General features: G+C 64.7%; 3 protein-coding genes across 5 annotated transcripts; 1 reads left to right on the forward strand and 2 right to left on the reverse strand.

Moving 5' to 3' along the window:
• Nucleotides 1-263: 263 nt before the first annotated feature.
• LOC123349854 (putative tRNA (cytidine(32)/guanosine(34)-2'-O)-methyltransferase) lies at nucleotides 264-11509 on the reverse strand. 2 transcript variants are annotated; one of them, XM_044988095.1, is made up of 11 exons: nucleotides 11350-11509; nucleotides 7380-7522; nucleotides 7004-7073; nucleotides 4455-4560; nucleotides 4279-4357; nucleotides 4097-4149; nucleotides 3337-3390; nucleotides 2908-3010; nucleotides 1609-1692; nucleotides 894-997; nucleotides 264-669 (listed from the first exon to the last, which is right to left on the reverse strand). In XM_044988095.1, the coding sequence occupies exons 2-11, from the start codon at nucleotides 7498-7500 to the stop codon at nucleotides 436-438; spliced, it is 1008 nt and encodes a 335-aa protein (XP_044844030.1). In that variant the 5' UTR covers nucleotides 7501-7522; nucleotides 11350-11509; the 3' UTR covers nucleotides 264-435. The 2 variants fall into 2 exon arrangements, with proteins under 2 accessions (XP_044844030.1, XP_044844029.1); XM_044988094.1 differs by lacking the exon at nucleotides 11350-11509 and adding an exon at nucleotides 11142-11275.
• On the forward strand, nucleotides 11361-24942 carry LOC123349872 (proSAAS-like). Of its 2 annotated transcripts, none has more exons than XM_044988136.1 (3): nucleotides 11361-11431; nucleotides 23283-23812; nucleotides 24217-24942. In XM_044988136.1, the coding sequence occupies exons 2-3, from the start codon at nucleotides 23382-23384 to the stop codon at nucleotides 24476-24478; spliced, it is 693 nt and encodes a 230-aa protein (XP_044844071.1). In that variant the 5' UTR covers nucleotides 11361-11431; nucleotides 23283-23381; the 3' UTR covers nucleotides 24479-24942. The 2 variants fall into 2 exon arrangements, with proteins under 2 accessions (XP_044844071.1, XP_044844070.1); XM_044988135.1 differs by lacking the exon at nucleotides 11361-11431 and adding an exon at nucleotides 21364-21491.
• Nucleotides 12108-15151, reverse strand: LOC123349878 (myoD family inhibitor domain-containing protein-like). Its single transcript, XM_044988143.1, has 4 exons — nucleotides 14969-15151; nucleotides 14483-14590; nucleotides 13819-14013; nucleotides 12108-13171 (listed from the first exon to the last, which is right to left on the reverse strand). The coding sequence occupies exons 1-4, from the start codon at nucleotides 15063-15065 to the stop codon at nucleotides 12915-12917; spliced, it is 657 nt and encodes a 218-aa protein (XP_044844078.1). The 5' UTR covers nucleotides 15066-15151; the 3' UTR covers nucleotides 12108-12914.
• Nucleotides 24943-26283: the final 1341 nt, after the last annotated feature.

A 26283-nucleotide genomic window follows, 5' to 3' on the forward strand; every position in this document is an offset into this window, starting at 1 on the left:
AAGGAGGCTCAGAGTACGCAGACCAGCAGCTCTGTGGGGCGGGGCCCGTCGCTCTCTTCTGGGCTTGGAGAGGGCCGCGGGGGAGCGGGCCAGAGCTGTGGGGCGCGTCATTACCCCCCAAAATAAAGCAACACCGGCTGGCACAGTCTCTCCAGTGCCGGCTTCAAAGGGGCTAAAGGAAGAACCGCGGGAAGAAGCTGCCGCCGTTAACCAGCGGAACTCCCTGCTCCAGGATATCCCTGAAGGGGAAGATTGCCACGGTGCTTCATCTCCGTGAGTCTTTATTAAAACAGAGGCCGGGGGGGTGGGGGAGGAAGAGCCCCCAGCAAAGACCGGCCACAAAGGGTTAAATTAAAATGCTCTTTTCACAGATGTGGAGCAGGGCTCATCCCCGACACACACACACACACACAGACACACACCCACACCCCTGTGCTAGGGTGACACGGACAGAGACGCCAGGACGTTTTCAACAGCCGCCTCCGGGGGGCAGCCCTGAGGTTCCGGCGCTGACCCATACGTGGGGGCGGGGGCGGCCTCCTCCAATGGGGCCGGCCCGGGCTCCTTAGCCAATAGGTTGTTCCTCTTCAAGAAGCAGGCTTCCTGGTAGGGGGGCCGGATGGGGGGCTGGAGGGGGGGCACGTAGCTGTATTCCTTCCCTGGGGCCAGCTGCAGAGGGGGCCAGAGAGAGAGGGGGGGAGAGTGGGGGGCCAGCAAACCCACCTGCCATCCCCACTGCCGGGATCCCGCCCCATCCCCCCCAGCCTGTGATTCCCCACCCCGCCCACCCCCCACGGCCGGGCTCCCGCCCCATCCCCCCCAAGCCTGCGATTCCCCCCCCCCGCCCGTGCCCCCCCCCACACCGGGCTCCCGCCCCATCCCTGCAGCCTCACCTGGAGGGGATACGTCCGGTCCGAGTCGTAGGCGCTCAGATCCCCACAGGCCAAGAACGGGACAATGATCCTGTTGGGACCTTCCAGCTGGTTAAAATCCACATCTGGAAAGGGACAGACGTGAGCAAGAGCCGGCCCTGCCCCCCGGTGCCCCCTGGTGCCCCCTGCTGAGCCCTGCGCCCTGCCCCCCGGTGCCCCCCAGCCCTGCCCCCCGGTGCCCCCTGCTGAGCCCTGCCCCACGGTGCCCCCCGGCCCTGCCCCCCGGTGCCCCCTGCTGAGCCCTGCGCCCTGCCCCACGGTGCCCCCTGCTGAGCCCTGCGCCCTGCCCCACGGTGCCCCCCAGCCCTGCCCCACGGTGCCCCCTGCTGAGCCCTGCCCCACGGTGCCCCCTACTGAGCCCTGCACCCTGCCCCATGTGCCCCCCAGCCCTGCCTGCCAGGGGAGAGCACCCCCTGATAAGCCTGCACCCTGCCCCACAGTGCCCCCAGCCCTGCTCCCCGGTGCCCCCTGCTGAGCCCTGTCCCATGGTGCCCCCTGCTGAGCCCTGCGTCCTGCCCCACGGTGCCCCCCAGCCCTGCCCCACGGTGCCCCCTGCTGAGCCCTGCGCCCTGCCCCACGGTGCCCCCCAGCCCTGCCCCACGGTGCCCCCTGCTGAGCCTGCGCCCCGCCCCACGGTGCCCCCCGGCCCCCCACTCTCTGCAGCCCCGCTCCTCACCGTAGCAATGGTCCAGCAGGGGGTTGGACATATTGGGCATGTAGCCCTCGGGCGGGCAGTAGCCCCGGCAGACAACGAAGGCCTCTGGAGGCGGGAGAGATGTGGTTGGGGGGGCGGCGACTCGGGGCGCCCGCCCGCAGGCCCTGCCCCCCGCTGTGGGTTCCCAGCCCTGCGCCAGGCGGCGGGTGGCGAAGGGCGTCGCTGTTACACACCCGCCCGGGGAGAGGGAATCGCCCCGGAGCGCAGCCGAGCTCTGAGCCAGCGCGGAGCTTTGCCCGGTGCACGTCCCCTTGGCAAGGGCCGGGGGCACCTGGCGCGGCTGGCGAGGGGGGGCCCACGGGGACGAGACAGAACAGATTTGGGCATCTCAGGACCCAGTGTAGCCGGGGGAGGCACAGAACATGGTGCCTGTTTGCTCGGCCCCCCAGCCCCCAGCGCTGCCTGCCAGGGGAGAGCGCCCCCTGCTGAGCCCCCCACCCCGCAGCACGGCACCCCCCAGCCCTGCCTGCCAGGGGAGAGCCCCCCCGCTGAGCCCCCCACCCCACTGCCCGGAGCAGGGCACCCCCCAGCCCCCAGCGCTGCCTGCCAGGGGAGAGCCCCCCCTCCGCTGAGCCCCCCACCCCACTGCCCGGAGCAGGGCACCCCCCAGCGCTGCCTGCCAGGGGAGAGCCCCCCCGCGGCGCCCCCCACCCCGCAGCACGGCACCCCCCAGCCGTGCCTGCCAGGGGAGAGCCCCCCCCGCTGAGCCCCCCGCCCCGCAGCACGACAGCCCCCAGCGCTGCCTGCCAGGGGAAAGTGCCCCCTGCTGAGCCCCCCCGGCCCACGGTGCCCGTTACTGCCCAGCCCTGCCGGCCAGGGGAGAGCCCCCCCTGCCGAGCCCCCCACCCCGCAGCACGACAGCCCCCAGCGCTGCCTGCCAGGGGAGAGCCCCCCCTGCTGAGCCCCCCACCCCGCTGCCCGGAGCACGGCACCCCCCAGCGCTGCCTGCCAGGGGAGAGCCCCCCCTGCTGAGCCCCCCACCCCGCTGCCCGGAGCACGGCACCCCCCAGCCCCCAGCGCTGCCTGCCAGGGGAGAGCCCCCCCGCTGAGCCCCCCCCCCCGCTGCCCGGAGCACGACAGCCCCCAGCGCTGCCTGCCAGGGGAGAGCTCCCCCCGCTGAGCCCCCCGGCCCACGGTGCCCGTTACTGCCCAGCCCTGCCTGCCAGGGGAGAGTGCCCCTGCTGAGCCCCCCGCAACCCTCCCAACCCCCGGATCTGCCCCCTTCTGCAATCCCACGGGGGCGCCCGGTCCTGCCCTCACCGATGCTGGAGTTTCGGCTGCTCCGGGGTTTGGCGCAGGTGACGTCGGGAAAGAAGATGCGGAGCTGGGAGTAGAGAAGCGTCACGTCCTTCCCCCGGAAGATCTGGGGCACGGAGGTGGGGACAGGGTCACAGGCCAGCAGGGGGCAGCGCAGGGACGGTGCCAACGGCATCGCCAGCGCCCGGCCCTGACTGCCAGGGGAGAGCACCCCTGCCCAGCACCCCCCCAGCATGCTGCCCCCGGCATCACCCCCTAACTCCCCCAGTTACAACTCCAATCGTCCTGAGCCACGGCTCCAGCTAGGGGGCACTGGTCCCCAGCCGCCCCGCCCCAGAGGTGGCTGCATCTCAGCACCAGGCGAGCCCCCCCCTTGCGGCTCTTACCCCTTCGGCTAGGACCCCGGGGCTTCTTAGAGGGGCTAATATTTACCTTGGCCACAAAGGTGCCTCCTTTATTCAGGACGTGGGTCGTGATGTTCAGAGCCTGGAATGAGAAGGAGAAATTATCAACTAATGCCAAAATCCTTAATAAAAAAGGAACAACTCTCTCGGCACTGAAATGCAGCCACCTCTGGGGTGGGGCACCTGTGGAACAGCCACACATAACGCCGGATGGGGATGGCTCACCCGGCGCTGAGATGCAGCCACCTCTGGGGAGGGCAGCTCGGGAACAGCCACACATAACGCCGGATGGGGATGGCTCACCCGGCGCTGAGATGCAGCCACCTCTGGGGAGGGCTGCTCGGGAACAGCCACACATAACGCCGGATGGGGATGGCTCACCCGGCGCTGAGATGCAGCCACCTCTGGGTCGGGGCAGCTGCGGAACAGCCACACATAACGCCGGATGGGGATGGCTCACCCGACGCTGAGATGCAGCCACCTCTGGGGAGGGCTGCTCGGGAACAGCCACACATAACGCCGGATGGGGATGGCTCACCCGGCGCTGAGATGCAGCCACCTCTGGGTCGGGGCAGCTGCGGAACAGCCACACATATCGCCGGATGGGGATGGCTCACCCGGCGCCGAGATGCAGCCACCTCTGGGGCGGGGCAGCTTGGGAACAGCCATTTGGGACAGGTAGCGATTGAAACTGCAGTGGGGGATGGAATCACCTAAGAGGGGGCGCCGCGCCGCAGGGAGCGGGGCTCGGCAGGGGGCGCCCCCTTGCGTCCGGGTGGGGTACTCACCGCTAGCAGCAGCTGCGCTTGGATGTATTCGTCGATATCATGAAGGCCGGTCACTGCAAGTCAGGAGGGGAGAGGGGGTTCAGTGGGGCCCAGTCCTACCCCACGCGGTGCCCTCCAGGGGGCGCCAACGAGGGGCCTCCCGCCCCCCTCCCACCTGGAGCCAGGGGGCTGGTCCCACTCACCGTCGGGGGCCCCATCGCAGACCACCAGGTCGGCCGGCTGCCCTTCGAAGTGCTGGATGATCTCCTGCGCCGTGGAGACCTGGCGGGGGACAGACGGGCCGGGTTACGGGTCGGGACGGACGGACTCGGATCGGGGAGGGGGCGGGGGGAATGGGCCGGCGCCCCCCCCCACATACCTTGGTGATGTCCCCCTGGATCTGGACGACCCCCGGGAGCGGAGCCATGGCCTGGAGATCGACTGCGACGATCTTCACGGAGTCAGGGCCCTCCCCAGCACCGCCCCTGGGGGACATGGGGGGTGAGAGACAGCCTGGGGGGGCCCTTCCCCCTCCCGCCCCACTCCCTCCTGCCCCATCTCCCCCCACCCTGCCCCGCCCCTTTCTGCTCTGCTTCCCCTCCCCCCTCCAGGCCCGTCCTATCCCCCCCCAAACCACTGCGACCCTCCCTGCCCCGCCTTCACCTTCCACCCCCTCCCCCTCCCATTCCTCCATCTACCCCATATCGCCCCCTGCTACCCCCCACCCCCTGCCACCCATCTCCCTCCGCCTCCAGCCCCCCCCACCCCCTGCCACCCATCTCCCTCCGCCTCCAGCCCCCCCCCTGCCACCCATCTCCCTCCGCCTCCAGCCCCCCCACCCCCTGCCACCCATCTCCCTCCGCCTCCAGCCCCCCACCCCCTGCCACCCATCTCCCTCCGCCTCCAGCCCCCCCACCCCCTGCCACCCATCTCCCTCCGCCTCCAGCCCCCCCCACCCCCTGCCACCCATCTCCCTCCGCCTCCAGCCCCCCCCACCCCCTGCCACCCATCTCCCTCCGCCTCCAGCCCCCCCACCCATCTCCCTCCGCCTCCAGCCCCCCCCCTGCCACCCATCTCCCTCCGCCTCCAGCCCCCCCCCTGCCACCCATCTCCCTCCGCCTCCAGCCCCCCCCACCCCCTGCCACCCCTCCGCCCGCCTCCCCCATCCCCCCCCCCCCCTGCCACCCATCTCCCTCCGCCTCCATACCCCCCCCCCCCCTGCCACCCATAGCCCTCCGCCTCCTGCCCCCCCACCCCCTGCCACCCATCTCCCTCCGCCTCCAGCCCCGCCCCCCCTCCCACCCATCTCCCTCCGCCTCCAGCCCCCCCACCCATCCTCCCTCCGCCTCCAGGCCACCCTTCTCCCTCCGCCTCCAGCCCGCCCACCCCCTGCCACCCATCTCCCTCCGCCTCCAGCCCCCCCCTGCCACCCATCTCCCTCCGCCTCCAGCCCCCCACCCATCCTCCTTCCGCCTCCAGCCGCCCCACCACCTGCCACCCATCTCCCTCCGCCTCCAGCACCGCCCACCCCCTGCCACCCATCTCCCTCCGCCTCCAGCCCCCCACCCATCTCCCTCCACCTCCAGCCCCCCCACCCCCTGCCACCCATCTCCCTCCACCTCCAGCCCCCCCACCCCCTCCCACCCATCTCCCTCCGCCTCCAGCCCCCCCATCCTCCCTCCGCCTCCAGCCCCCCCACCCCCTGCCACCCATCTCCCTCCGCCTCCAGCCCCCCCACCCATCTCCCTCCGCCTCCAGCCCCCCCACCCATCCTCCCTCCGCCTCCAGCCCCCCCCACCCCCTGCCACCCATCTCCCTCCGCCTCCAGCCCCCCACCCATCTCCCTCCGCCTCCAGCCCCCCCACCCCCTGCCACCCATCTCCCTCCCCCTCCAGCCCCCCCACCCCCTCCCACCCATCTCCCTCCGCCTCCAGCCCCCCCACCCATCTCCCTCCGCCTCCAGCCCCCCCCCACCCCCTGCCACCCATCTCCCCCCGCCCCCACCCCCCCCCCCCCCCCCCCCCCATCTCCCTCCGCCGCCCGCCCCCCCACCCCTCTCCCTCCGCCTCCAGCCCCCCCACCCCCTGCCACCCATCTCCCTCCACCTCCAGCCCCCCCCACACATCTCCCTACTCGTCATCCCCCCACCACCCCCTGCCACCCACCTCCCTCGGCCTCCAGCCCCCCCACCCCCTGCCACCCATCTCCCTCCACCTCCAGCCCCCCCCACCCCCTGTCTCCCAACTCCCTTTGCCTCCAGCCCCCCCCCCCATCCACCCTCCGCCTCCTGCCCCCCCCCCACCCCCTGCCACCCATCTCCCTCCGCCTCCAGCCCCCCCACCCCCTCCCACCCATCTCCCTCCGCCTCCAGCCCCCCCACCCATCTCCCTCCGCCTCCAGCCCCCCCCACCCCCTGCCACCCACCTCCCTCCCCCTCCTCCCCCCAAACCCCTCGATACCTTCCTCCCTCCGCCTCCAGCCCCCCCACCCCCTCCCCCCCTTCTCCCTCAGCCTCCAGCCCCCCCACCCATCCTCCCTCCGCCTCCAGCCCCCCCACCCCTTCCCACCCATCTCCCTCCGCCTCCAGCCCCCCCACCCCCTGCCACCCATCTCCCTCCGCCTCCAGCCCCCCCACCCCTCCCACCCATCACCCTCCGCCTCCAGCCCCCCCACCCATCTCCCTCCCCCTCCAACCCCGCCAACCCCTGCCACCTATCTCCCTCCGCCTCCATCCCCGCGACCCATCCTCCCTCCGCCTACAGCCTCCCCACCCCCTCCCACCCATGTCCCTCCGCCTCCAGCCCCCCCCACCTATCTCCCTCCGCCTCCAGCCCCCCCCACCCCCTGCCACCCACCTCCCTCCGCCTCCAGCCCCCCCACCCATCCTCCCTCCGCCTCCAGCCCCCCCCCACCACACCCCCAACTCACTTCAGCTTCCTGCTCAGAACCTGGCTCCAGCTGCCCGGGGCAGCGCACAGATCCACCGCCCGGCGCACCCCTGCAGGGAGAGAATGAGCAGGGGGGCTGGGAGCCAGGACTCCTGGGTTCTCTCCCCAGCTCTGGGAGGGGAGTGGGGGCTGGGAGTCAGGACTCCTGGGTTCTCTCCCCAGCTTTGGGAGGGGAGTGAGGGCTGGTGGGTTAGAGCAGGGGGGCTGGGAGCCAGGACTCCTGGGTTCTCTCCCAAGAGACTGGGCAGCACAACAGGACCCCAATCTCCCACAGGCTTTGTGCAGCACCCGGCACAACAGCTGGGGGCTACCGTAATACACCTAATAGAAGGGGCTGGGGCCGGTTCCCAGTTTACCCTCAAACAGCTGGAACTCCTCGTCCAGCTGCAGGAGTTTGAAGGCGCTGCGGGCCCGCCAGCCCTCCTCCTTCGCCAGGCGGTAGTAGATGTCCCGCTTGTCCTTCGACGAGCGCCCCATTTCGGCTCCGACGCCCCCAGGCCTGGAGGGCAAAGGAGGAGGGCCAGTTACCCCCCCTTCCCGGCTTGGCACTGGGGGTGTTCGCCTCTTAACGAAAATACTTTTGTGCAGTTGAGACGGAATTAGCTGAGAGACGTTACTGTAGGCCCTACAATAATAGGTCTGATGGCACTGGAGCCAAATTAATTAGGGCTCTATTCCTGTAGGTCCTGCATTAATAGATATATGGACACAGGTTCTAAATGAACCCCAATATGTTACTGTAGGCCCTACACTAACAGGTATAATGGCCCTGGACCTAAATGAACATGGATATATTATCGGGGGCCCTTTCAAAATAATTTTAATGGCCCAGGACTCAAATTTCTGTATCTGAAGTTGGGAATATTGACTCTGTATCTGTATTTCAACTGTGCTGGCTTGGGTGACGCCCCCTGCTCACGCCAACGAGGGAAAAGCCAGACGGGGCGAACGGCCCGTCAGCGAGGACAACGGACTGTGAAAAGCTCGGCCTTCCTGCGTCCCCTCCATACTGCCCCGGCCTCATGGACGCCGTGATCCTCTCACCGGATCCTAAACCGTTACCTGGGACTTCTTGTAACTTCCACCGTAAGGGAAGGGGGGGTCAGACTGGGGAAACACAGGCCTCCCGCCTCATGCCAATCCCATTTCAGGGTGGGGAGTGAGGTAATCCTGGTCGTCAGTTCTCCCCGGCTACCCCACCCAAGATGACTACGGGGGGAAAGAACTGGGGCCAGCCAGGCTGTGTGTGCGTGAAGAGGTTTTAAGAGTCTGGCTCAGCAAGACAGGTTAAAGGGGGCCCAGGCTGGCAGGACAGGTAGACTGAGGGGTGTCCCAGCACACCGGGTGACATCCCAGGGGGGGCAACCCGTCACAAACCCCAGGGGGGGTAATTCTAACCAAGAAAAACCTGGCTGAAGTTTTGACTAGTTGAAAGAGGGAAACTGAGGTAGGCTGCTAGTAGCGTGAGCCTCAGACACCAGAGGCACCTACGTTAATAGGTACAGTGGCAGTGGACCAAATTTCTGTAGGCCCTACAATAACGGGAGGCTTGGCAGAAATAGACTTCTTCGTATAATTTCAATGGATAATCTCAACATTTATTTTTAAGTGCTTTTTTCTGGTTTCATCCATTTAAATATTCACAGGTTCACAAAATTACGGGCTTCGCGCATTTTATTTTTATCAATTTAGACTTTTGCAGTTGCAGGAAATCATGGGCCGGGTGAGACGATTGCTTAATGACGTTAAAGCTTTATACTCGTTACAAGCTGTCAACTCCACAGGTCAAAACATACAAACGCCAGCAGCGTTGTCACCAGTCCGTTTCGCAGAGTTAGCGACCAGCTCGTTTGCAGTAAGTTTATTAACATACTTCTGGCCCGTGTATATTTTGTCAAAATCAGGGAGGAGCAATTCTTCCTCGGCTATCCAGCAATCTCCTCAAGCAGGTCTCAAGCAGGATTTCTCTTACTTTGCCTAGCTGGGAATTTAGACTATTATCGCTGGAAATATTTTTCCGTCAATGTGGGCAGTGAAATCGACATTTACCGACAAAAATCAAAACCCTGCAATCCTAAATAACAGGCGCACTGAGAAAGAAGCCAGGTCGATGTGGCTCTGTTATAGTAGGCCCTACCTGAAATGATTTATTGATACAAGCCTCAAATTAAGTCGTCTTCCTTATCTAATCAAACAGACTCCACTGTACAAGTCGTCTCTCTCCAAACTGCTCTGCTCAATTCATATCTTCTATCACCCGACTTCTTCCTGGGTTGGCCTCTCGGTCTTTTTCCATCAGTCCTGATCTTCTGGACTCTCTTACCCACATAACTGTCCAGCCTGCGCTTTTGTGACCAATTGATCTGGGACTTTTTTTCCTTTATGGGGGTTACTTTGAGTATGTCTCCGACACACACATCCCTCGCATGGTCCTTGTTTTCACCACTCATCCACCTCATTGTGTGCGTTTCTGCAGAATAGATCATTTCCTCACGTTTCTTCTTTGATGCCCCGGTGCACTAACACGGACGGAACAGCGTTTTCTGCACTTACCCTTTTCATTGTATCAGTATCTTCCTGATACGTACTGCACCACTTCTCTCCGTCTAACCAGGTATTTTATTATTCTAGCTCTAATTTAGTCCTGTATTTCCCCAGATTCTGGAACTCAAGATACTTGAAACTTTTCATTTTTGGTATTACCTGCCCATCTAGCTTCAAGGCTAATTCTTGAGTGTCCACACTATTGAAATCACATGTTTATTTTGAGTGCCTGATTCTCCAATACGTATCTCCAAACAGTCATCAAGATCCTCTTCTAGCCTATCTTTAGGCATGGAATGATCAGAGTTTTCTTTAAATGGTGAATCTTAGTAAACACAGAATCTCAGGGTTGGAAGGGACCTCAGGAGGTATCTAGTCCAACCCCCTGCTCAAAGCAGAACCAATCCCCAGATAGATTTTTGCCCCAGATCCCTAAGTGGCCCCCTCAAGGATTGAACTCACAATCCTGGGTTTAGTAGGCCAACACTCAAACCACTGAGCCAGGGGTCCGCATCCTGGCTGGTGGTCGAGCATCTGCTGAAATGCCGCTGAAATTTGGCGGCATTTCGGTGGATGCTCGACTGCCGCCACAGTCCTTTGTCTGGCACCCGCCAGACAAAAAAGTTTGGGGACCACTGCACTGAGCTATCGCTCCCCTCCATTGATTTTACCAGACACCCACCAACAGACGAAAAAAATATTTCCATCGATAATAAGCAAAATTTACAGCTAGGCAAAGTAAGAAAAATACTGCTTGAGAATGTAGTAGAGACTGTCCTTAAATAATAGTTGTAAATTTATTGTATGGCTCCCCCGACTCTTCTGACAGGTTTAAACTTTTCCCCATTATCTTTTAACCCTTCTTTTACTTCCTTGCCCCGCCACCAAGTTTCTTTGGCAGTGAAGCTTTTCCCTTTTGATTCACCCACCGCTTGTCACTAGAAAATCCCCAGATTTATCCACTTCTTCCGCACGCGATGCCGACCTCACCTTCTCCATAACCGCTCTCTAAAGACCTTTTCAGCTTCACCCTGTAGTATTTGTCACCTTATCTGTGGTGTTATTCTCTTTGCTTTTCTCTACATCTTTGTCCTAAGAAACGTATCCAAGGTGAGGGGTCTCTGTTGACTGGTAACGTTCTCTCCCGCAATCACCTTGCAATTTCTTTCATATCATTTATTTTCCGGATCCAAATTAAGTAGAGACATATTATTCTAGGCCCTGCGTTAATGAAGTATGTTCGCACAGGTTCTGCATTAATGTGGATACATGATTCTCAGCCCTCCATGAATATGTATATTGTCACTGGAGTTAAATTAATTACACACTTGTGACAGTAGGCCCTGCGTTAATTGGTAAGATTGACCCAGAGTCCTGGTAAATTATGGATCTGTTATTGTAGGTCCTACAATAAGTCAGTTGTGTTGTCCCAAGGTGCTGAATCCATCCCCACCAGGAATAAATCAAATGTTACATATATTATTGTAGGGCCTACAATAATATATCAGCGGCAACCTCCTTTAGCAAACACCACACCCCCCCCATCCAACGTGATCAGTTATTGTAGGTCCCACCTTAATAGGTATCGCCTCTGCGCATGCGCCCTGAGGCCCAACGTCCGAGCACCGCACAGGGTGCAGCCGCGGCGCACGCGCAGCACGGGAACCTGCCCGCGGCGGTTGAAACGTGCTCCCCCGCCTCCCGCTGCGCGCATGCGCACGGGCACCCGCCTGCCCACCGGCGGCGCAGGCGCACAACGTTCCTTGCCCGACCGCTGCTTACCGCGCCGGACGCGACCGAAGCCGCGCGAAGAGACGGCGCCGAACCGGAAGTGGTTGTTTCCCAAGCCGGAAGCGGAAGCTAGGGCGGCGGCGCTAGGGGGGGACGGAGTCGGGCGGGGGGGGGGCAGCCTCCGTGAACTGGGAACTATGGAGAACGGAGCTGGGCTGACGGCGGCGGGTTTTCCTCAGTGCGCCTGCGCAGAGAACGGCTCGCGTTCACTGCGCCTGCGCAGGAGGCCTAGCCCAGTGAAGTTTACCCTATTGCGCAGGCGCAAAAAACCTCCCCCTCATTCGATCAGCGCATGTGCAGTGTAAGTGCAGTACTGCATGGTGGGAATTGTAGTCTCCATGGGTCATCTGACCTGGGGCCCTGCCTTCTAGGCGTTGCAGTGCCCTAGGCTCCTGGAGCCGCAGTGTTTCGCAAAACCCCTCCCAGCAAGAGCAATGCATGCTGGGATGTGTAGTTCCCTGGGGTGAGGGGGGGCAGGTCGAGGCGCATTGCATACTGGGATTTGTGGTTCCCTGGGGAGGATAAGGTGCAGTGCACGCTGGGATTTGCAGTTCCTTGGGGAGCCAATTGCAGGAATTTCTAGCGGGGGGGGGCAATCAGGAGCGGTGCATGCTGGGAGTTCTAGCCCAACAACCCATCCCCTCCAAAAAACGAGGTCGGCGTAAAGCGCTCATGCAATTTATTTAAAAGAGAATGAACAGGGGGGGGGGCTCCCCCTTTGTCTGCTGCTCTTTAAGGCCTGGGGGGGGGCAGCTTCAGGGCCATGGCATCCTCCCGTCTCTGCGAGGGTGAGAATGGTGGAACCAGGACTCACAGCAAAGTCTCCAGCTCTCCCGAGGGAATCTGCCCCAACCCAGCCCCAATTATCCCTCCTCCTGGGAGACACGGCACCCACCGTGAGTGAGCTGGGGGGGAGCCCAGGGCTGGGCTGGCAGGGGCTGCGGGTCGGGAGTGAGGGGCACCGGCAGAGCTGGGGACAGCACCCACGGGGTTAATACTCCTCCACCTTGTGACATCTGAGTCCATTTGATGACATCACAGCAGAGGAGGAGGAGCTCTGGCAACCACACCCAAGCATTCAGTGACATCACTGCCTAGAGGTGTGGCTTCCTGAAGGCCCCGCCCCCCTGCTGGGGCTATTTGAAGGTGTCACTGCCTAGACACCTGGGCAGACCCTTTGATGACATCACAGTAGATAGGGTGTGGCTTGTTCTACTCTGACATCACCATTGTGGGCGTGGCTTACCACCTCTGATGAGGCCCCAGTAAGATGGGTGGGGCTTGTTGCCTTGTGAGGACCTGCCCGGTGAGCAGCCAATAGCCCTTGTCTCATTGAATGACGTCATGAGTGGAGGTGTGACTTGGGTCACTGGGTGACATCACCCTTCATGGGGGCGTGACTTGGTCCATCCAATGACATCATTGGATGGGGCGGGGCTTAGCCCGTAGAGAGCCAAGATTAGGAGCAGAAAGCAATGGGGTGGGATGATGAGGGCGGGGGGCCCTTACCTAGTGGGGGGGTTCTTTGGGATGGGGGTCCGAGCCCCAGCCCTGGGTCAGCTGGGGAAGCAGATGGAGCAGCACTCCAGGCAGATTTCCAGGCAGTCGGCGGAGTCGCAGCAGTCCTGGAGGAGCCCGCACCCCCCTCCGCAGGGGCAGCCGCCTCCTCCGCAGCCCTGCCCTGCGGGGTCCCCCCCGGCACAGCACCCCCCCGCCAGGCACAGCGTCCCGCAGCCCAGCCCGTCCAGCGCCAGGGAGCAGAGCGCCAGGAACTCGCAGAACAGGCAGGCCAGGGCGCAGTGAGCGCAGCAGTCTGGGGGAGAGAAAGGGGGGGCAGAGGGTGAGCTGAGCCCAAGAGAGAACCCAGGAGTCCGGGATCCCGGGCCATCCGCAACCCCTAGACCCCACTCCCCTCCCAGAGCTGGGGAGAGAACCCAGGAGTCCTGGCTCCCAACCCCCCCCCACTCTAAGCACTAGACCCCACTCCCCATCCATAGCCAGTGAAAGAACCCAGGAGTCCTGGCTCCCAACCCCCCCCCACTCTAAGCACTAGACCCCACTCCCCATCCATAGCCAGTGAAAGAACCCAGGAGTCCTGGCTCCCAACACCCCCCGCCCCACTCTAAGCACTAGACCCCACTCCCCATCCATAGCCAGTGAAAGAACCCGGGAGTCCTGGCTCCCAGCCCAGCCTCCTTACTGTTTGTTTTTCTATCTCGGCGGAAATGGCCATAATAATAATTGAGTTAACGAGCTCCCGAGGGTACCCTGGGCGGATGCTAAATTGATGCCCAACTGTGGGCGAAACCGGCAACCCGAACCCAACCCTGGGCTCCTCTCCCCCGCCAGCCCAGCCCTGCCGGTGCCCCTCACTCCCGACCCGCAGCCCCTGCCAGTCCAGCCCTGCCGGTGCCCCTCACTCCCCACCCGCAGCCCCTGCCAGCCCAGCCCCGCACTCACCATCCCCAGCTACCTCCTGGATGTGCGAGGCGGTGGATTTACAGCTCTGGTGGCTGCAGACAGACGCGGTGGAGCCCAGACGCTGTTTCCCCCGCCGGGCCGGAGCCACCGGGAGCACAGGGAGCAAAGCCTGGTCCCTCCAGCGCTCAGGGCAGCGGGTGACCGCAGGGCCCCCCGAGGGCTGGGGTGGCGAGTCTGAAAGCAGAGGGGACAACGGAGATGGAACCCAGGAGTCCTGGCTTCCAGCCCCGCCCCCCCAGACCCCCTCTCCTCCCAGAGCTGGGGAGAGAACCCAGGAGTCCTGGCTCCCAGCCCCCCCTGCTCTAAACCACCAGCCCCCACGGCCCTCCCATAGCTGGGGAGAGAACCCAGGAGTCCTGGCTCCCAGCCCCACCTGCTCTAAACCACCAGCCCCCACGGCCCTCCCAGAACTGGAGAGAGAACCCAGGAGTCCTGGCTCCCAGCCCCCCCTGCTCTAAACCACTAGCCCCCACGGCCCTCCCAGAGCTGGGGAGAGAACCCAGGAGTCCTGGCTCCCAGCCCCCCCTGCTCTAAACCACTAGCCCCCACGGCCCTCCCAGAGCTGGGGAGAGAACCCAGGAGTCCTGGCTCCCAGCCCTCCCCCCCCCCCGTGCTCTAACCACTAGCCCCCACTCCCTCATACCTCTCCCTGCTTTCTCAGTGGTCAGGGGCAGGAGAATTAGCGATGTCTCCTCGCTGGGCTGAACCTCTTCCTCAGGCAGAGATCTCCGGCTGGGACAATCCACATCCCCTGGGAGCAACCAGACTGTCAGCAGCAGCCCCATCCGCTGTGCGGCGCCTCCCCAGCTGCCCCGCCCCAGAGGTGGCTGCATCTCCGCGCTGCACGAGCCATCCCTGTGCAGTGTTATGTGCAGCTGTTCCCCAGCTGCCCCGCCCCAGAGGTGGCTGCATCTCCGCGCCGCACGAGCCCTCCCTGTGCAGCGTTATGTGCAGCTGTTCTCCAGCTGCCCCGCCCCAGAGGTGGCTGCATCTCCGCGCCGCACGAGCCATCCCTGTGCAGTGTTATGTGCGGCTGTTCCCCAGCTGCCCCGCCCCAGAGGTGGCTGCACCTCCGCGCCAGACGAATTCTCCTTATGAGTTGAGGAGCTGCAATGAGACAGGCACTTACTCTCCGACGTGGAGAATCTGCGTGGGTCTCCTGAGACGCCCTTCGATGGTGCATCCGCCGCACGACCGTCAGCGGGGACTGGGCTGCAGCCAGACATCAGGGTAGGAACAGCAGGTGTAATGGTTAGAGAACTCGCCCCACACAGCTCTGCCGGTGCCCCTGAATCCTGACCCGCAGCCCTCTGCACCCCCAGCCCTGTCCCCTCCCCACGGCTCTGCCAGTGCCCCTCAATCCCGACCCGCACCCCCTGCTCGCCCAGCCCCGGGCTTTTCTGGGTTTTGGCTTCTGGCTGGGTGAGTGGAAAGTGAGCCAGCGAATGACCGGATGCGTCAGAGTGACCCCTCCCTGCAGACAAGTGGGGAGGGGGAGCTAGTGGTTAGAGTGGGGAGGTGGGGGGCTGTTGCTGGGAGCTAGGACTCCTGGGTTTTATTTCGGGCTCTGACACTGAATTGCCGTAGCAACTTCTTTAAGGCACTTTTCCACTTCGCTAGACGCCACCCTCCTCCCAGAGCCAGGGAGAGAACCCAGGAGTCCTGGCTCCCAGCCTCTCCCCGCCCCGGCTCTAACCCACTAGAGCCCACTCCTCTCCCAGGGCCTCAGAGAGAACCCAGGAGTCCTGGCTCCCAGCCCCCCTGCTCTGACCCAGCACACCCCACTCCCCTCCCAGAGCCAGGGAGAGAACCCAGGAGTCCTAGCTCCCAGCCCCGCAGCTCTGACCCAGCACACCCCACTCCCCTCCCAGAGCCAGGGAGAGAACCCAGGAGTCCTGGCTCCCAGCCTCTCCCCGCCCCGGCTCTAACCCACTAGAGCCCACTCCCCTCCCAGAGCCAGGGAGAGAACCCAGGAGTCCTGGCTCCCAGCCCCCCTGCTCTAACCAGTAGACCCCACTCCCCTCCCAGAGCCAGGAGAGAACCCAGGAGTCCTGCTCTGTGCGGCTGGGGGGAGGGGGAGGCCCCAGCTCAGCAGGTACCGGAGCTGGCAGGAGATGAAAGTGGGGGAGGGGGGTCAGAGGTGAGGCAGCCGCTGGGCCTTGGCTTCCTGATTTCCCCGCCCGGACGCCTGGGTTCAAAGGAGAGGGCAGCAGAGGTGGAAATAACAAATCCATAAATCTCCAACCCCTGTGGGAATATAACCAGCTCTCAGGGATGGGAAGATAAACAACACGGATGGGGGGGGGGAGCCAGGACACCTGGGTTTTTACCCCCGGCTTTGTGGGGGAAAGACCCCATGTCCTATTCGTTTCTCACAAAATAGATACACACCCACAGTCACACCCAGCAAGATAGGCACAGGTGTCCTACATACACGCAACAACACGGACAAAACCCGCACCTCAATACACAGCCTCAGAACCCACCCACCCCCGGATCCACCCCTTACCTCAGCACGGGTTGGGGAGCCGGGGGCTGCTTTTCACCCCTCTGCTGCACCGTTACAGACCCTGTCTCCGGTGTGTGTGGGGGGGGGGTCCTGGGTCAGAACCGCCCTCTTCTGCCTCCTTGTGTTACCCCATCCACCCCCTTCTATCGCCCTCGCAGCATCCCCAGACACCCCATCGATCCCCAGGCACCACATCCATCCAACACCCCATCCTTCCATCCAAACATCCCGTCCTGACACCCCATCCATCCCGACACCCTATCCAGCCTTCCATCCATCCATCCATCCATCCATCCATCCAACACCCCATCCATCCATCCTTCCATCCAAACACCCCATCCTGACACCCCATCCATCCCGACACCCTATCCAGCCTTCCATCCATCCATCCATCAAAACACCCCGTCCCGACACCCCATCCATCCCGACACCCTATCCAGCCTTCCATCCATCCATCCCGACACCTCATCCTTCCATCCTTCCATCCATCCATCAAAACACCCCGTCCTGACACCCCATCCATCCCGACACCCTATCCAGCCTTCCATCCATCCATCCCGACACCTCATCCTTCCATCCTTCCATCCATCCATCAAAACACCCCGTCCTGACACCCCATCCATCCCGACACCCTATCCAGCCTTCCATCCATCCATCCATCAAAACACCCCATCCATCCATCCTTCCATCCAAACACCCCGTTCTGACACCCCATCCATCCCGACACCCTATCCAGCCTTCCATCCATCCATCCCGACACCTCATCCATCCAACCTTCCATCCATCCATCAAAACACCCCGTCCTGACACCCCATCCATCCCGACACCCTATCCAGCCTTCCATCCATCCATCCCGACACCTCATCCTTCCATCCTTCCATCCATCCATCAAAACACCCCGTCCTGACACCCCATCCATCCCGACACCCTATCCAGCCTTCCATCCATCCAGCCCGACACCTCATCCATCCATCCATCAAAACACCTCGTCCTGACACCCCATCCATCCCGACACCCTATCCAGCCTTCCATCCATCCATCCAACACCTCATCCATCCATCCTTCCATCCATCAAAACACCCTATCCTGACACCCCATGTATCCATCCTTCCATCCAACACCCCATCCATCCATCCATCCTTCCATCCAAACACCCTGTCCTGACACCCCATCCATCCCGACACCCTACCCAGCCTTCCATCCATCCATCCATCCAACACCCCATCCATCCATCCTTCCATCCATCCATCCATCAAAACACCCCGTCCCGACACCCCATCCATCCCGACACCCTATCCAGCCTTCCATCCATCCATCCCGACACCTCATCCATCCATCCTTCCGTCTCAACACCCCATCCTTCCATCCATCCTTCCATCCAAACACCCTGTCCTGACACCCCATCCATCCCGACACCCTATCCAGCCTTCCATCCATCCATCCCGACACCTCATCCACCATCCTTCCATCCATCCATGCATCCTTCCATCAAAACACCCCATCCTGACACCCTATGTTTCCATCCTTCCATCCAACACCCCATCCATCCATCCATCCTTCCATCCAAACACCCCGTCCTGACACCCCATCCATCCTGACACCCCCATCCATCCTTCCATCCATCCATGCATCCTTCCATCAAAACACCCCATCCTGACACCCCATGTATCCATCCTTCCATCCATCCTTCCATCCAAACACCCCGTCCTGACACCCCATCCATCCCGACACCCTATCCATCCTTCCATCCATCCATCCATCAAAACACCCCGTCCCGACACCCCATCCATCCCGACACCCTATCCAGCCTTTCATCCATCCATCCCGACACCTCATCCATCCATCCTTCCATCCAAACACCCCGTCCTGACACCCCATCCATCCCGACACCCTATCCAGCCTTCCATCCATCCATCCCGACACCTCATCCATCCATCCTTCCATCCATCTATGCATCCTTCCATCAAAACACCCCATCCTGACACCCCATGTATCCATCCTTCCATCCAAACACCCCGTCCTGACACCCTATGTTTCCATCCTTCCATCCAACACCCCATCCATCCATCTATCCTTCCATCCAAACACCCCGTCCTGACACCCCATCCATCCTGACACCCCCATCCATCCTTCCATCCATCCATGCATCCTTCCATCAAAACACCCTATCCTGACACCCCATGTATCCATCCTTCCATCCATCCTTCCATCCAAACACCCCGTCCTGACACCCCATCCATCCTGACACCCTATCCAGCCTTTCATCCATCCATCCCGACACCTCATCCATCCATCCTTCCATCCAAACACCCCGTCCTGACACCCCATCCATCCCGACACCCTATCCAGCCTTCCATCCATCCATCCCGACACCTCATCCATCCATCCTTCCATCCATCCATGCATCCTTCCATCAAAACACCCCATCCTGACACCCCATGTATCCATCCTTCCATCCAAACACCCCGTCCTGACACCCCCATCCAGCCTTCCATCCATCCATCCTGACACCCCATCCATCCATCCTTCCATCCATCCAAACACCCCATCCTGACACCCCATCCATCCCGACACCCTATCCAGCCTTCCATCCATCCAGCCTGACACCTCATCCATCCATGCATCCTTCCATCCCAACACTCCATGTATCCATCCTTCCATCCAGAGGTGGCCGCATCACAGTGCTGGGCAAGCCGTCCCCGTGTGGCGTTATGTGTGGCTGTTCCTCAGCTGCCCCGCCCCAGAGGTGGCCGCAGCTCAGTGCTGACCTGGACTCTCTCAGTTCGGCAGCCGAGGACTGAGGTCGTAGGGGGCTGGGCCGGGAACCAGGGAAGGCGGCAGAGAAGAAATGGGCACTAATGGATTCTGCCATAACTAATTCATTCCCGAGCAGACAGTGAGATGCAGCCTCCCCCAGGGCTCATCGGCCCCGGCTGCTCACGCTGCGGCTCCCTGTATTTACAGCTCTCACAACACCCGCCAGTGACGGGGGGGGTCGGAGACTTGCCAAATGCAACAGGGGGCTGCGGGGCGGGAGTGAGGGGCACTGGCAGGGCTGGGGGGAACCCAGGGCTGGGCTAGCAGGGGTTGCAGGTCGGGAGTGAGGGGCACCGGCAGGGCTGGGGGGAGCCCAGGGCTGGGCGAGCAGGGGTTGCAGGTCGGGAGTGAGGGGCACTGGCAGGGCTGGGGGGAACCCAGGGCTGGGCTAGCAGGGGCTGCAGGTCGGGAGTGAGGGGCACTGGCAGAGCTGGGGGGAACCCAGGGCTGGGCTAGCAGGGGCTGCAAGTCGGGAGTGAGGGGCACTGGCAGGGCTTGGGGGGAGCCCAGGGCTGGGCTAGCGGGGGGCTGCGGGTCGGGAGTGAGGGGCACTGGCAGAGCTGGGGGGAACCCAGGGCTGGGCTAGCGGGGGCTGCAAGTCGGGAGTGAGGGGCACTGGCAGAGCTGGAGGACAGGGCTGTGGGGGGCAGGGGCTGCAGGTCGGGAGTGAGGGGCACCGACAGAGCTGGGGGGGAGCCCAGGGCTGGGCTAGCGGGGGCTGCAAGTCGGGAGTGAGGGGCACCGGCAGAGCTGGAGGACAGGGCTGTGGGGAGCAGGGGCTGCAGGTCGGGAGTGAGGGGCACTGGCAGGGCTTGGGGGGAGCCCAGGGCTGGGGTAGCAGGGGGCTGCGGGTCGGGAGTGAGGGGCACTGGCAGAGCTGGAGGACAGGGCTGTGGGGGGCAGGGGCTGCAGGTCGGGAGTGAGGGGCACCGACAGAGCTGGGGGGGAGCCCAGGGCTGGGCTAGCGGGGGCTGCAAGTCGGGAGTGAGGGGCACCGGCAGAGCTGGAGGACAGGGCTGTGGGGAGCAGGGGCTGCAGGTCGGGAGTGAGGGGCACCGGCCAGGATGGGCGGGGGTGCGGGAGTGAGGCCACCTTGGGTCTATCCCATCATGCACTTTCTCTCCCCCCTCCCATTCATAAATGAGTCATTCTGTCTCCATGGCAATGGGTGCTGCAGGAAGCAGAAATTAATGATCAGGGAGGGACCAAGATGCCCCCCCCAGCCCTGCTTGTGCCCCCCGCTCCCGACCCGCAGCCCCTGCAGGGGGGGGGATCCCGGGGATGGGGGGGCTGGATGCAGGGGGGGGGGATCCCAGGGGATGGGGGGGGCTGGATGCAGGGGGGAGGATCGGGGGGGATGGGGGGGGCTGGATGCAGGGGGGAGGATCGGGGGGGATGGGGGGGGCTGGATGCAGGGGGGAGGATCCGGGGGGGATGCGGGAGGGATGGGGGGGCTGGATGCAGGGGGGGGGAGAGGGGGGGCTGGATGCAGGGGGGGGATGGGGGGGCTGGATGCAGGGGGGAGGATCGGGGGGGTGGGGGGGATGGGTGCGGGGGGGGTCCCGGAGGGATGGGGGGGCTGGATGCAGGGGGGGGGAGGATCGGGGGGGGGCTGGATGCAGGGGGGAGGATCGGGGGGGGGGCTGGATGCAGGGGGGAGGATCGGGGGGGAGGGGGGGGCTGGGTGCAGGGGGGAGGATCCGGGGGGGATGCGGGCGGGAGGGGTGCGGGGGGGGTCCCGGAGGGATGGGGGGGCTGGATGCAGGGGGGGGAGGATCGGGGGGGGGCTGGATGCAGGGGGGAGGATCGGGGGGGATGGCGGGGTGGAGGCAGGGGGCGGGATGCAGGGGGAGGGGGGGGTGTATGCAAGGGGTACGATCAGCGGGCGATGCAGGAGGGATGGGTGCGGGGGGGGTCCCGGAGGGATGGGGGGCTGGATGCAGGGGGGGGGAGATGGGGGGCTGGATGCAGGGGGGAGGATCCGGGGGGGGGGCTGGGTGCAGGGGGGAGGATCCGGGGGGATGGGGGGCTGGATGCGGGGGGTAGGAACGGGGGGGGGGGCTGGAAGCAGGGGGGAGGATCCGGGGGGGGGGCTGGATGCAGGGGGGGGATCCCGGGGGGGCTGGATGCAGCGGGGAGGATCGGGGGGGATGGGGGGCTGGATGCAGCGGGGAGGGCGGGGCTCGGGGCGGGGCTGGTTTCGCTGCAGCGGCTGCTCCCTGCGCCGGTCCGTGTCGCCCCCTCCCCGCGGTCCGGTCCCTGCGCGATGGCTCCGACCCTGATGCTGGCGGCTCTGCTCTGCGCGCTGCGCCCCGCCGCCGGGAAGGTAGGGAGGGGACCCGGGACCCCCGAGCCCCGCGCCCCATCTCTCCCCACCTGCCCCCGGCACCCTCCTCGCCCCCCCTGCGCCCCCCGGCACCCCCCGGCACCCCCAGCTCCCCTCACCCCCCCGGTACCCCCCGGCACCCCCAGCTCCCCTCACCCCCCCCGGCACCCCCAGCTCCCCTCACCCCCCCGGTACCCCCCGGCACCCCCAGCTCCCCTCACCCCCCCCGGTACCCCCCGGCACCCCCAGCTCCCCTCATCCCCCCCGGTACCCCCCGGCACCCCTCACCCCCCCCGGCACCCCCAGCTCCCCTCACACCCCCCGGCACCCCCCACCCCCCCCGGCACCCCCCAGCTCCCCTCTCCCCCCCGGCTCCCCCCAGCTCCCCTCACCCCCCCGGCACCCCCCGGCACCCCCAGCTCCCCTCATCGCCCCCCCGGCACCCCATCTCTCCCCCCCTACGCGAACCCCACGCCCCCTTCCCCCCAGTCCTTATTATGGTCTCCGGGGAGGGGCGGGGGATGTACCCGGACCCAGGGGAGTCTCGTGGGGGAGCTGATGGTCCCATCTCTGGGGCTGCCCCACCTCCATTGAGGCCCAGCCCCAGCCCCCCGGCGCAGGAGATCGGGGCGGGGGCTGCTGTGAATTCCCCCTCTCAGTCGAGACGGTGGCGCTGAGGGGGATCGAGGTGGGTGTGGGGTGTCTAAAGGGCGTGGGCTGCGTTTGGGGGTCTAGGGGGGATGGGGATCGGGGTGTTTGGGTCGTGTGGGGTCTAGGGGGATGGGGATCGGGGTGTGTGAGGGGGATGGGTGTTGGGGGGCTGGGGACTGGGATAATTGAGGAGGATGGGAAGTCGGGGGTGGGGTATGTTCGGGGGTCTAGGGGGATGGGGTGTGTGAGGGGGATGGGCGGTCCAGAGGACGGAGGGGGATGGGGGGTTCTGTGTCACTGTCGCACTCCGCCCCAGAAGCAGCTGCATTTCAGCGGCAGACGGGAGCCAGGAGCCCTGCGCAGGGGGGAGGGCAAGCGGGGGGGGGGGGGGGGAGAGAGAAAGAACGAGAAGGGGCCCCGCCAGCCGCAGACACGGGCCGCCCGTGATGCCTGGGAGGCCACCCCCCACAAACCCCACCCCCTCTCCCCCAGCTGCCAGCCAACCCCCCCCCCCCCCGCACTCCTAGTGACTCAGCCTGCAGAGCCCGGCTGCCACACACACATGGGGGGGGGGGATCACTGCAGAGATGCCCCTCCCCCACCATCTCCCAGACCTGCCCCCCCATTTGCTGACCCACCCCCCTCCATTAGCTGGAAAAGGCGAGGAGCTGCCCTGTGCTGAAAGGAGCAGCACTCCTGGCTCTGGGAGGGGAGCGGGGTCTGGTGGTCAGAGCAGGATGTGGGGGGGGGGCGCTGGGAACCAGGACTCCTGGGTTCTCTCCCCGGCTCTGGGAGGGGAGTGGGGTCCAGTGGTTAGAGCGGGGGGGGGGGGAGCTGGGAGCCAGGACTCCTGGGTTCTCTCTTGGTCTGGGAGGGTAGTGGGGTCCAGTGGTTAGAGCGGGGGGGGGCTGGGAGCCAGGACTCCTGGGTTCTCTCTTGGTCTGGGAGGGGAGTGGGGGCTAGTGGTTAGAGCGGGGGGTGGGGGTTCTGGCAGCCAGGACTCCTGGGTTCTCTCGCAGCTCTGGGAGGGGAGTGGGGGCTAGTGGTTAGAGCGGGGGGTTCTGGGAGCCAGGACTCCTGGGTTCGCTGGGTACCATCCATTCACCTCTCTGCCTCTTTCTCTCGGTGTTTTCCCCACAGGCTCTTCCCGCCGGCCCCAGGGGGGCGCTGCCCCACGAGGCGGCCGGGGGCCCTCGGCGATTCCGACGGGACCTGCGGGGGGCTCCCTACGAGGGGGAGATGGGGCTGGCCAACGAGATCTACTACCCCCGGCTGGGGCCGCTGGCCCAGGACGAGCTGCTGGCCCAGGCGCTGGAGAGGCTGGGGGCGCCCCCTGCGGGCCGGTGGCGGGAGGACGAGCCGGGGGGCACCCCGTGGCTCCAGGAGGCGCCCCCCGGTGGCCGCTGGAGGCAGGACGGGGCCCAGGCCGCCCTGGCCCTCCAGCGCCTCCTCCAGGAATCGGTCCCCCTGGCCTCCCTCTTGCAGCTGTGGGACCAGGCCAGGGGGGCCCCGTACCCCGATTACGATGAGACCGGGGCGGGCGCCCCCCCCAGGCCCCGGGCCCCGCCCCCACCCCAGCTGAGCCGCTACCGGACGGACGGGGCCTACGAGAACCACCAGGACGAGCCGGGTGATGAGGAGCCTGGGGAGATGGATGCGGAGATGCTGAGGTGCCTGGAGAAGGGCCGGGCCCCGGGCCCCATTCCCCACCCCCCTGAGGCACCCAGTCCCATCCCCACTGGGGCCGCATGGGGGTCAGCGCCCCCTAGAGGGAAAAGGCCGTGTGGCCCAGTAGGGCTTTCGGATTTAGGACTCCTGGGTTCTCTCCCTGGCTCTGGGAGGGGAGTGGGGTCCAGTGGTTAGAGGAGGGGGGGCTGGGAGCCAGGACTCCTGGGTTCTCTCCCCGGCTCTGGGAGGGGAGGCGTATTTAGTGGTTAGAGCAGGGGGGGCTGGGAGCCAGGACTCCTGGGTTCTCTCCCCGGCTCTGGGAGGGGAATGGGGGCTGGTGGTTAGAGCGGAGGGGCTGGGATCCCGGACGCCTGGGTTCTAGCTCTGTTTTTCCTCTGGCTCGCAGGTACCTGGTGGGCCGGATCCTCGCGGGGGGTGGCGAGATGCGACCCCCCCGCCACCCCAGACGCCTGCGCCGGGGGCTGGAGGAAGACCCCCCCACCCTGCTGCGCGTGAAGCGGCTGGGGGGTGACGGGGAGGGCCCCGAGGCGGGGGCACCCCAGCTGCAGCGGGCCAAGAGGACGGAGGAAGAGGAGGAGGAGGCAGCTGTTGGGGGGCGGAGGGGGGCATATGGGGGGGAGCCCCTGCTGAGGTATCTGCCTGAGTAACGGGGACACCCCCCCCAGGGCCCAGTGAGTGCTAATGTGGCGGGGGAGGGGTTACATCCCCCATGTCCCGTCCGTCTCTGAATGTAGCCAGCCTGTGGGCGCCGGGGAGGGGCTGCCCCCCAATCTCTGCCCCCCAATGACCCCTCCCTCTGCAGGCCGGCTTATCCCTGGGCCCCACGTCTCTCCCCCACAAGCCAACTGCCCCCCCCATTGGGGTGACGGCTCCCCCCGACATGCTTCAAGACCCCTATTCCCCCCCCCGGGCTCTGCCCCCCAGTGTCCCAGCTCCGAGCCCCCTATTGTCCCCAGGGCTCTGGCCCCCCCAGCTCAGAACCCCCCATTTCCCCCACTACCCTAGCTCTGTCCCCCACCCCCTGGTTCCCCCTGCTTCTATCAGTCCATTCAGTAACGCCCCCCGCCCCGTCTGTCCGTCTGGTGTTGATTAATTAACTAATGAAATAAAGGCTCGTCAGGTATTTTGATGTAAAGGCCTAGTGGTGGTTTCCATGTGTGTGTGTCCCCCTGCCCCCCCGACCCCCCCACCTAGGGAGCGCCGTGCTGTGGGGAGCGGGTTGGGGGGCTCAGTACGGGGTGCTCTCCCTTCGCAATGGGGGCCAGGCACTGGGGGGGAGGGGCTGTGCTGTGGGTTGGGGGGCTCAGTAGGGGGCGCTCTCCCGTGGGAATTGGGGGGGCGTGCTGTGGGGAGTGGGTTGGGGGGCTCAGTACGGGGTGCTCACCCTTCGCAATGGGGGCCAGGCACTGGGGGGGAGGGGCTGTGCTGTGGGGAGCGGGTTGGGGGGCTCAGTAGGGGGCACTCACCCTTCGCAATGGGGGCCAGGCACTGGGGGGAGGGGCTGTGCTGTGGGGAGCAGGTTGGGGGTGCTCGCCCATGGCAGTCGGGGTGGGGGGCGCCGTGCTGTGGGTCGGGGGGCTCAGTAGGGGGCGCTCTCCCTTTGCAATCGGGGCGGGGTGCTGGGGGGGTGCTGTGCTGTGGGTCGGGGGGCTCAGTAGGGGGTGCTCTTGTGGTGGAGTAGGGGCTGTCTGTGTGGGGGAGGGGAGAGCAGGGAGGATTTTAGGTGAGATGCAGGTATTCAGCAGTAACATGAGCTAGGCCTGGGGGAGGGGAGGTGACACCTCTGCCCAGGCGCTAGACAAAGAAAAGGGGCGGAGGGGAAGGGTTGAGTCAGTCTTCGGTTTGGGAGCTGGGAGGTGGGTTTTCAGGGGATCCTAGGCTGGGATCCAAGCACCCTGAACCCCCCAGAAAGGCCAGATTGAGGGGTCCTGGCTCTGAACACAAGCTGGGCTGTATCCTGTGTTCCTGTTGTTCAATAAACCTTCTGTTTTACTGGCTGGCTGAGAGTCACTGTGAGTCCCAGGAAGAGGGGTGCAGGGCCAGACTCCCCCATACTCCGTGACAACTGGTGGCAGCGGTGGGATCGACTGCACCCCGTGGACGGCGCTTCCTGCAGTAAGTGACTGGGGAGCAGTAAAACGAAGGGGCGATTCACCCCTGGGCGAGTGTGGCCAGAGAGAAGGACTTTGCAGTAACAGGGTCCCCCGGGGGATCACAGCGAGTGATCCCAGGGGCGGAGGAGTCTGCAGCTTGACCCTGGCAGAGAGGGGGTGACCTCAAGGCCTGGCACACTAGGGGTCCCCCTGGAACCCGTGGGGAGCGGCGAGCACCCCGGCCTGCGAGCGGCCAGCAGGAAGATGTATGCCCAGCAGCGCAAGTGCGAGCTGGTGGAGCTGTGCAAGCAGAGGGGGCTGCGCTGTGGGAAGCTCACCAAGGCCCAGCTGATTGCCCG

The sequence above is a fragment of the Mauremys mutica genome, chromosome 15 (assembly GCF_020497125.1).
Source record: "Mauremys mutica isolate MM-2020 ecotype Southern chromosome 15, ASM2049712v1, whole genome shotgun sequence".
Classification (NCBI taxonomy): Eukaryota; Metazoa; Chordata; order Testudines; family Geoemydidae; genus Mauremys; species Mauremys mutica.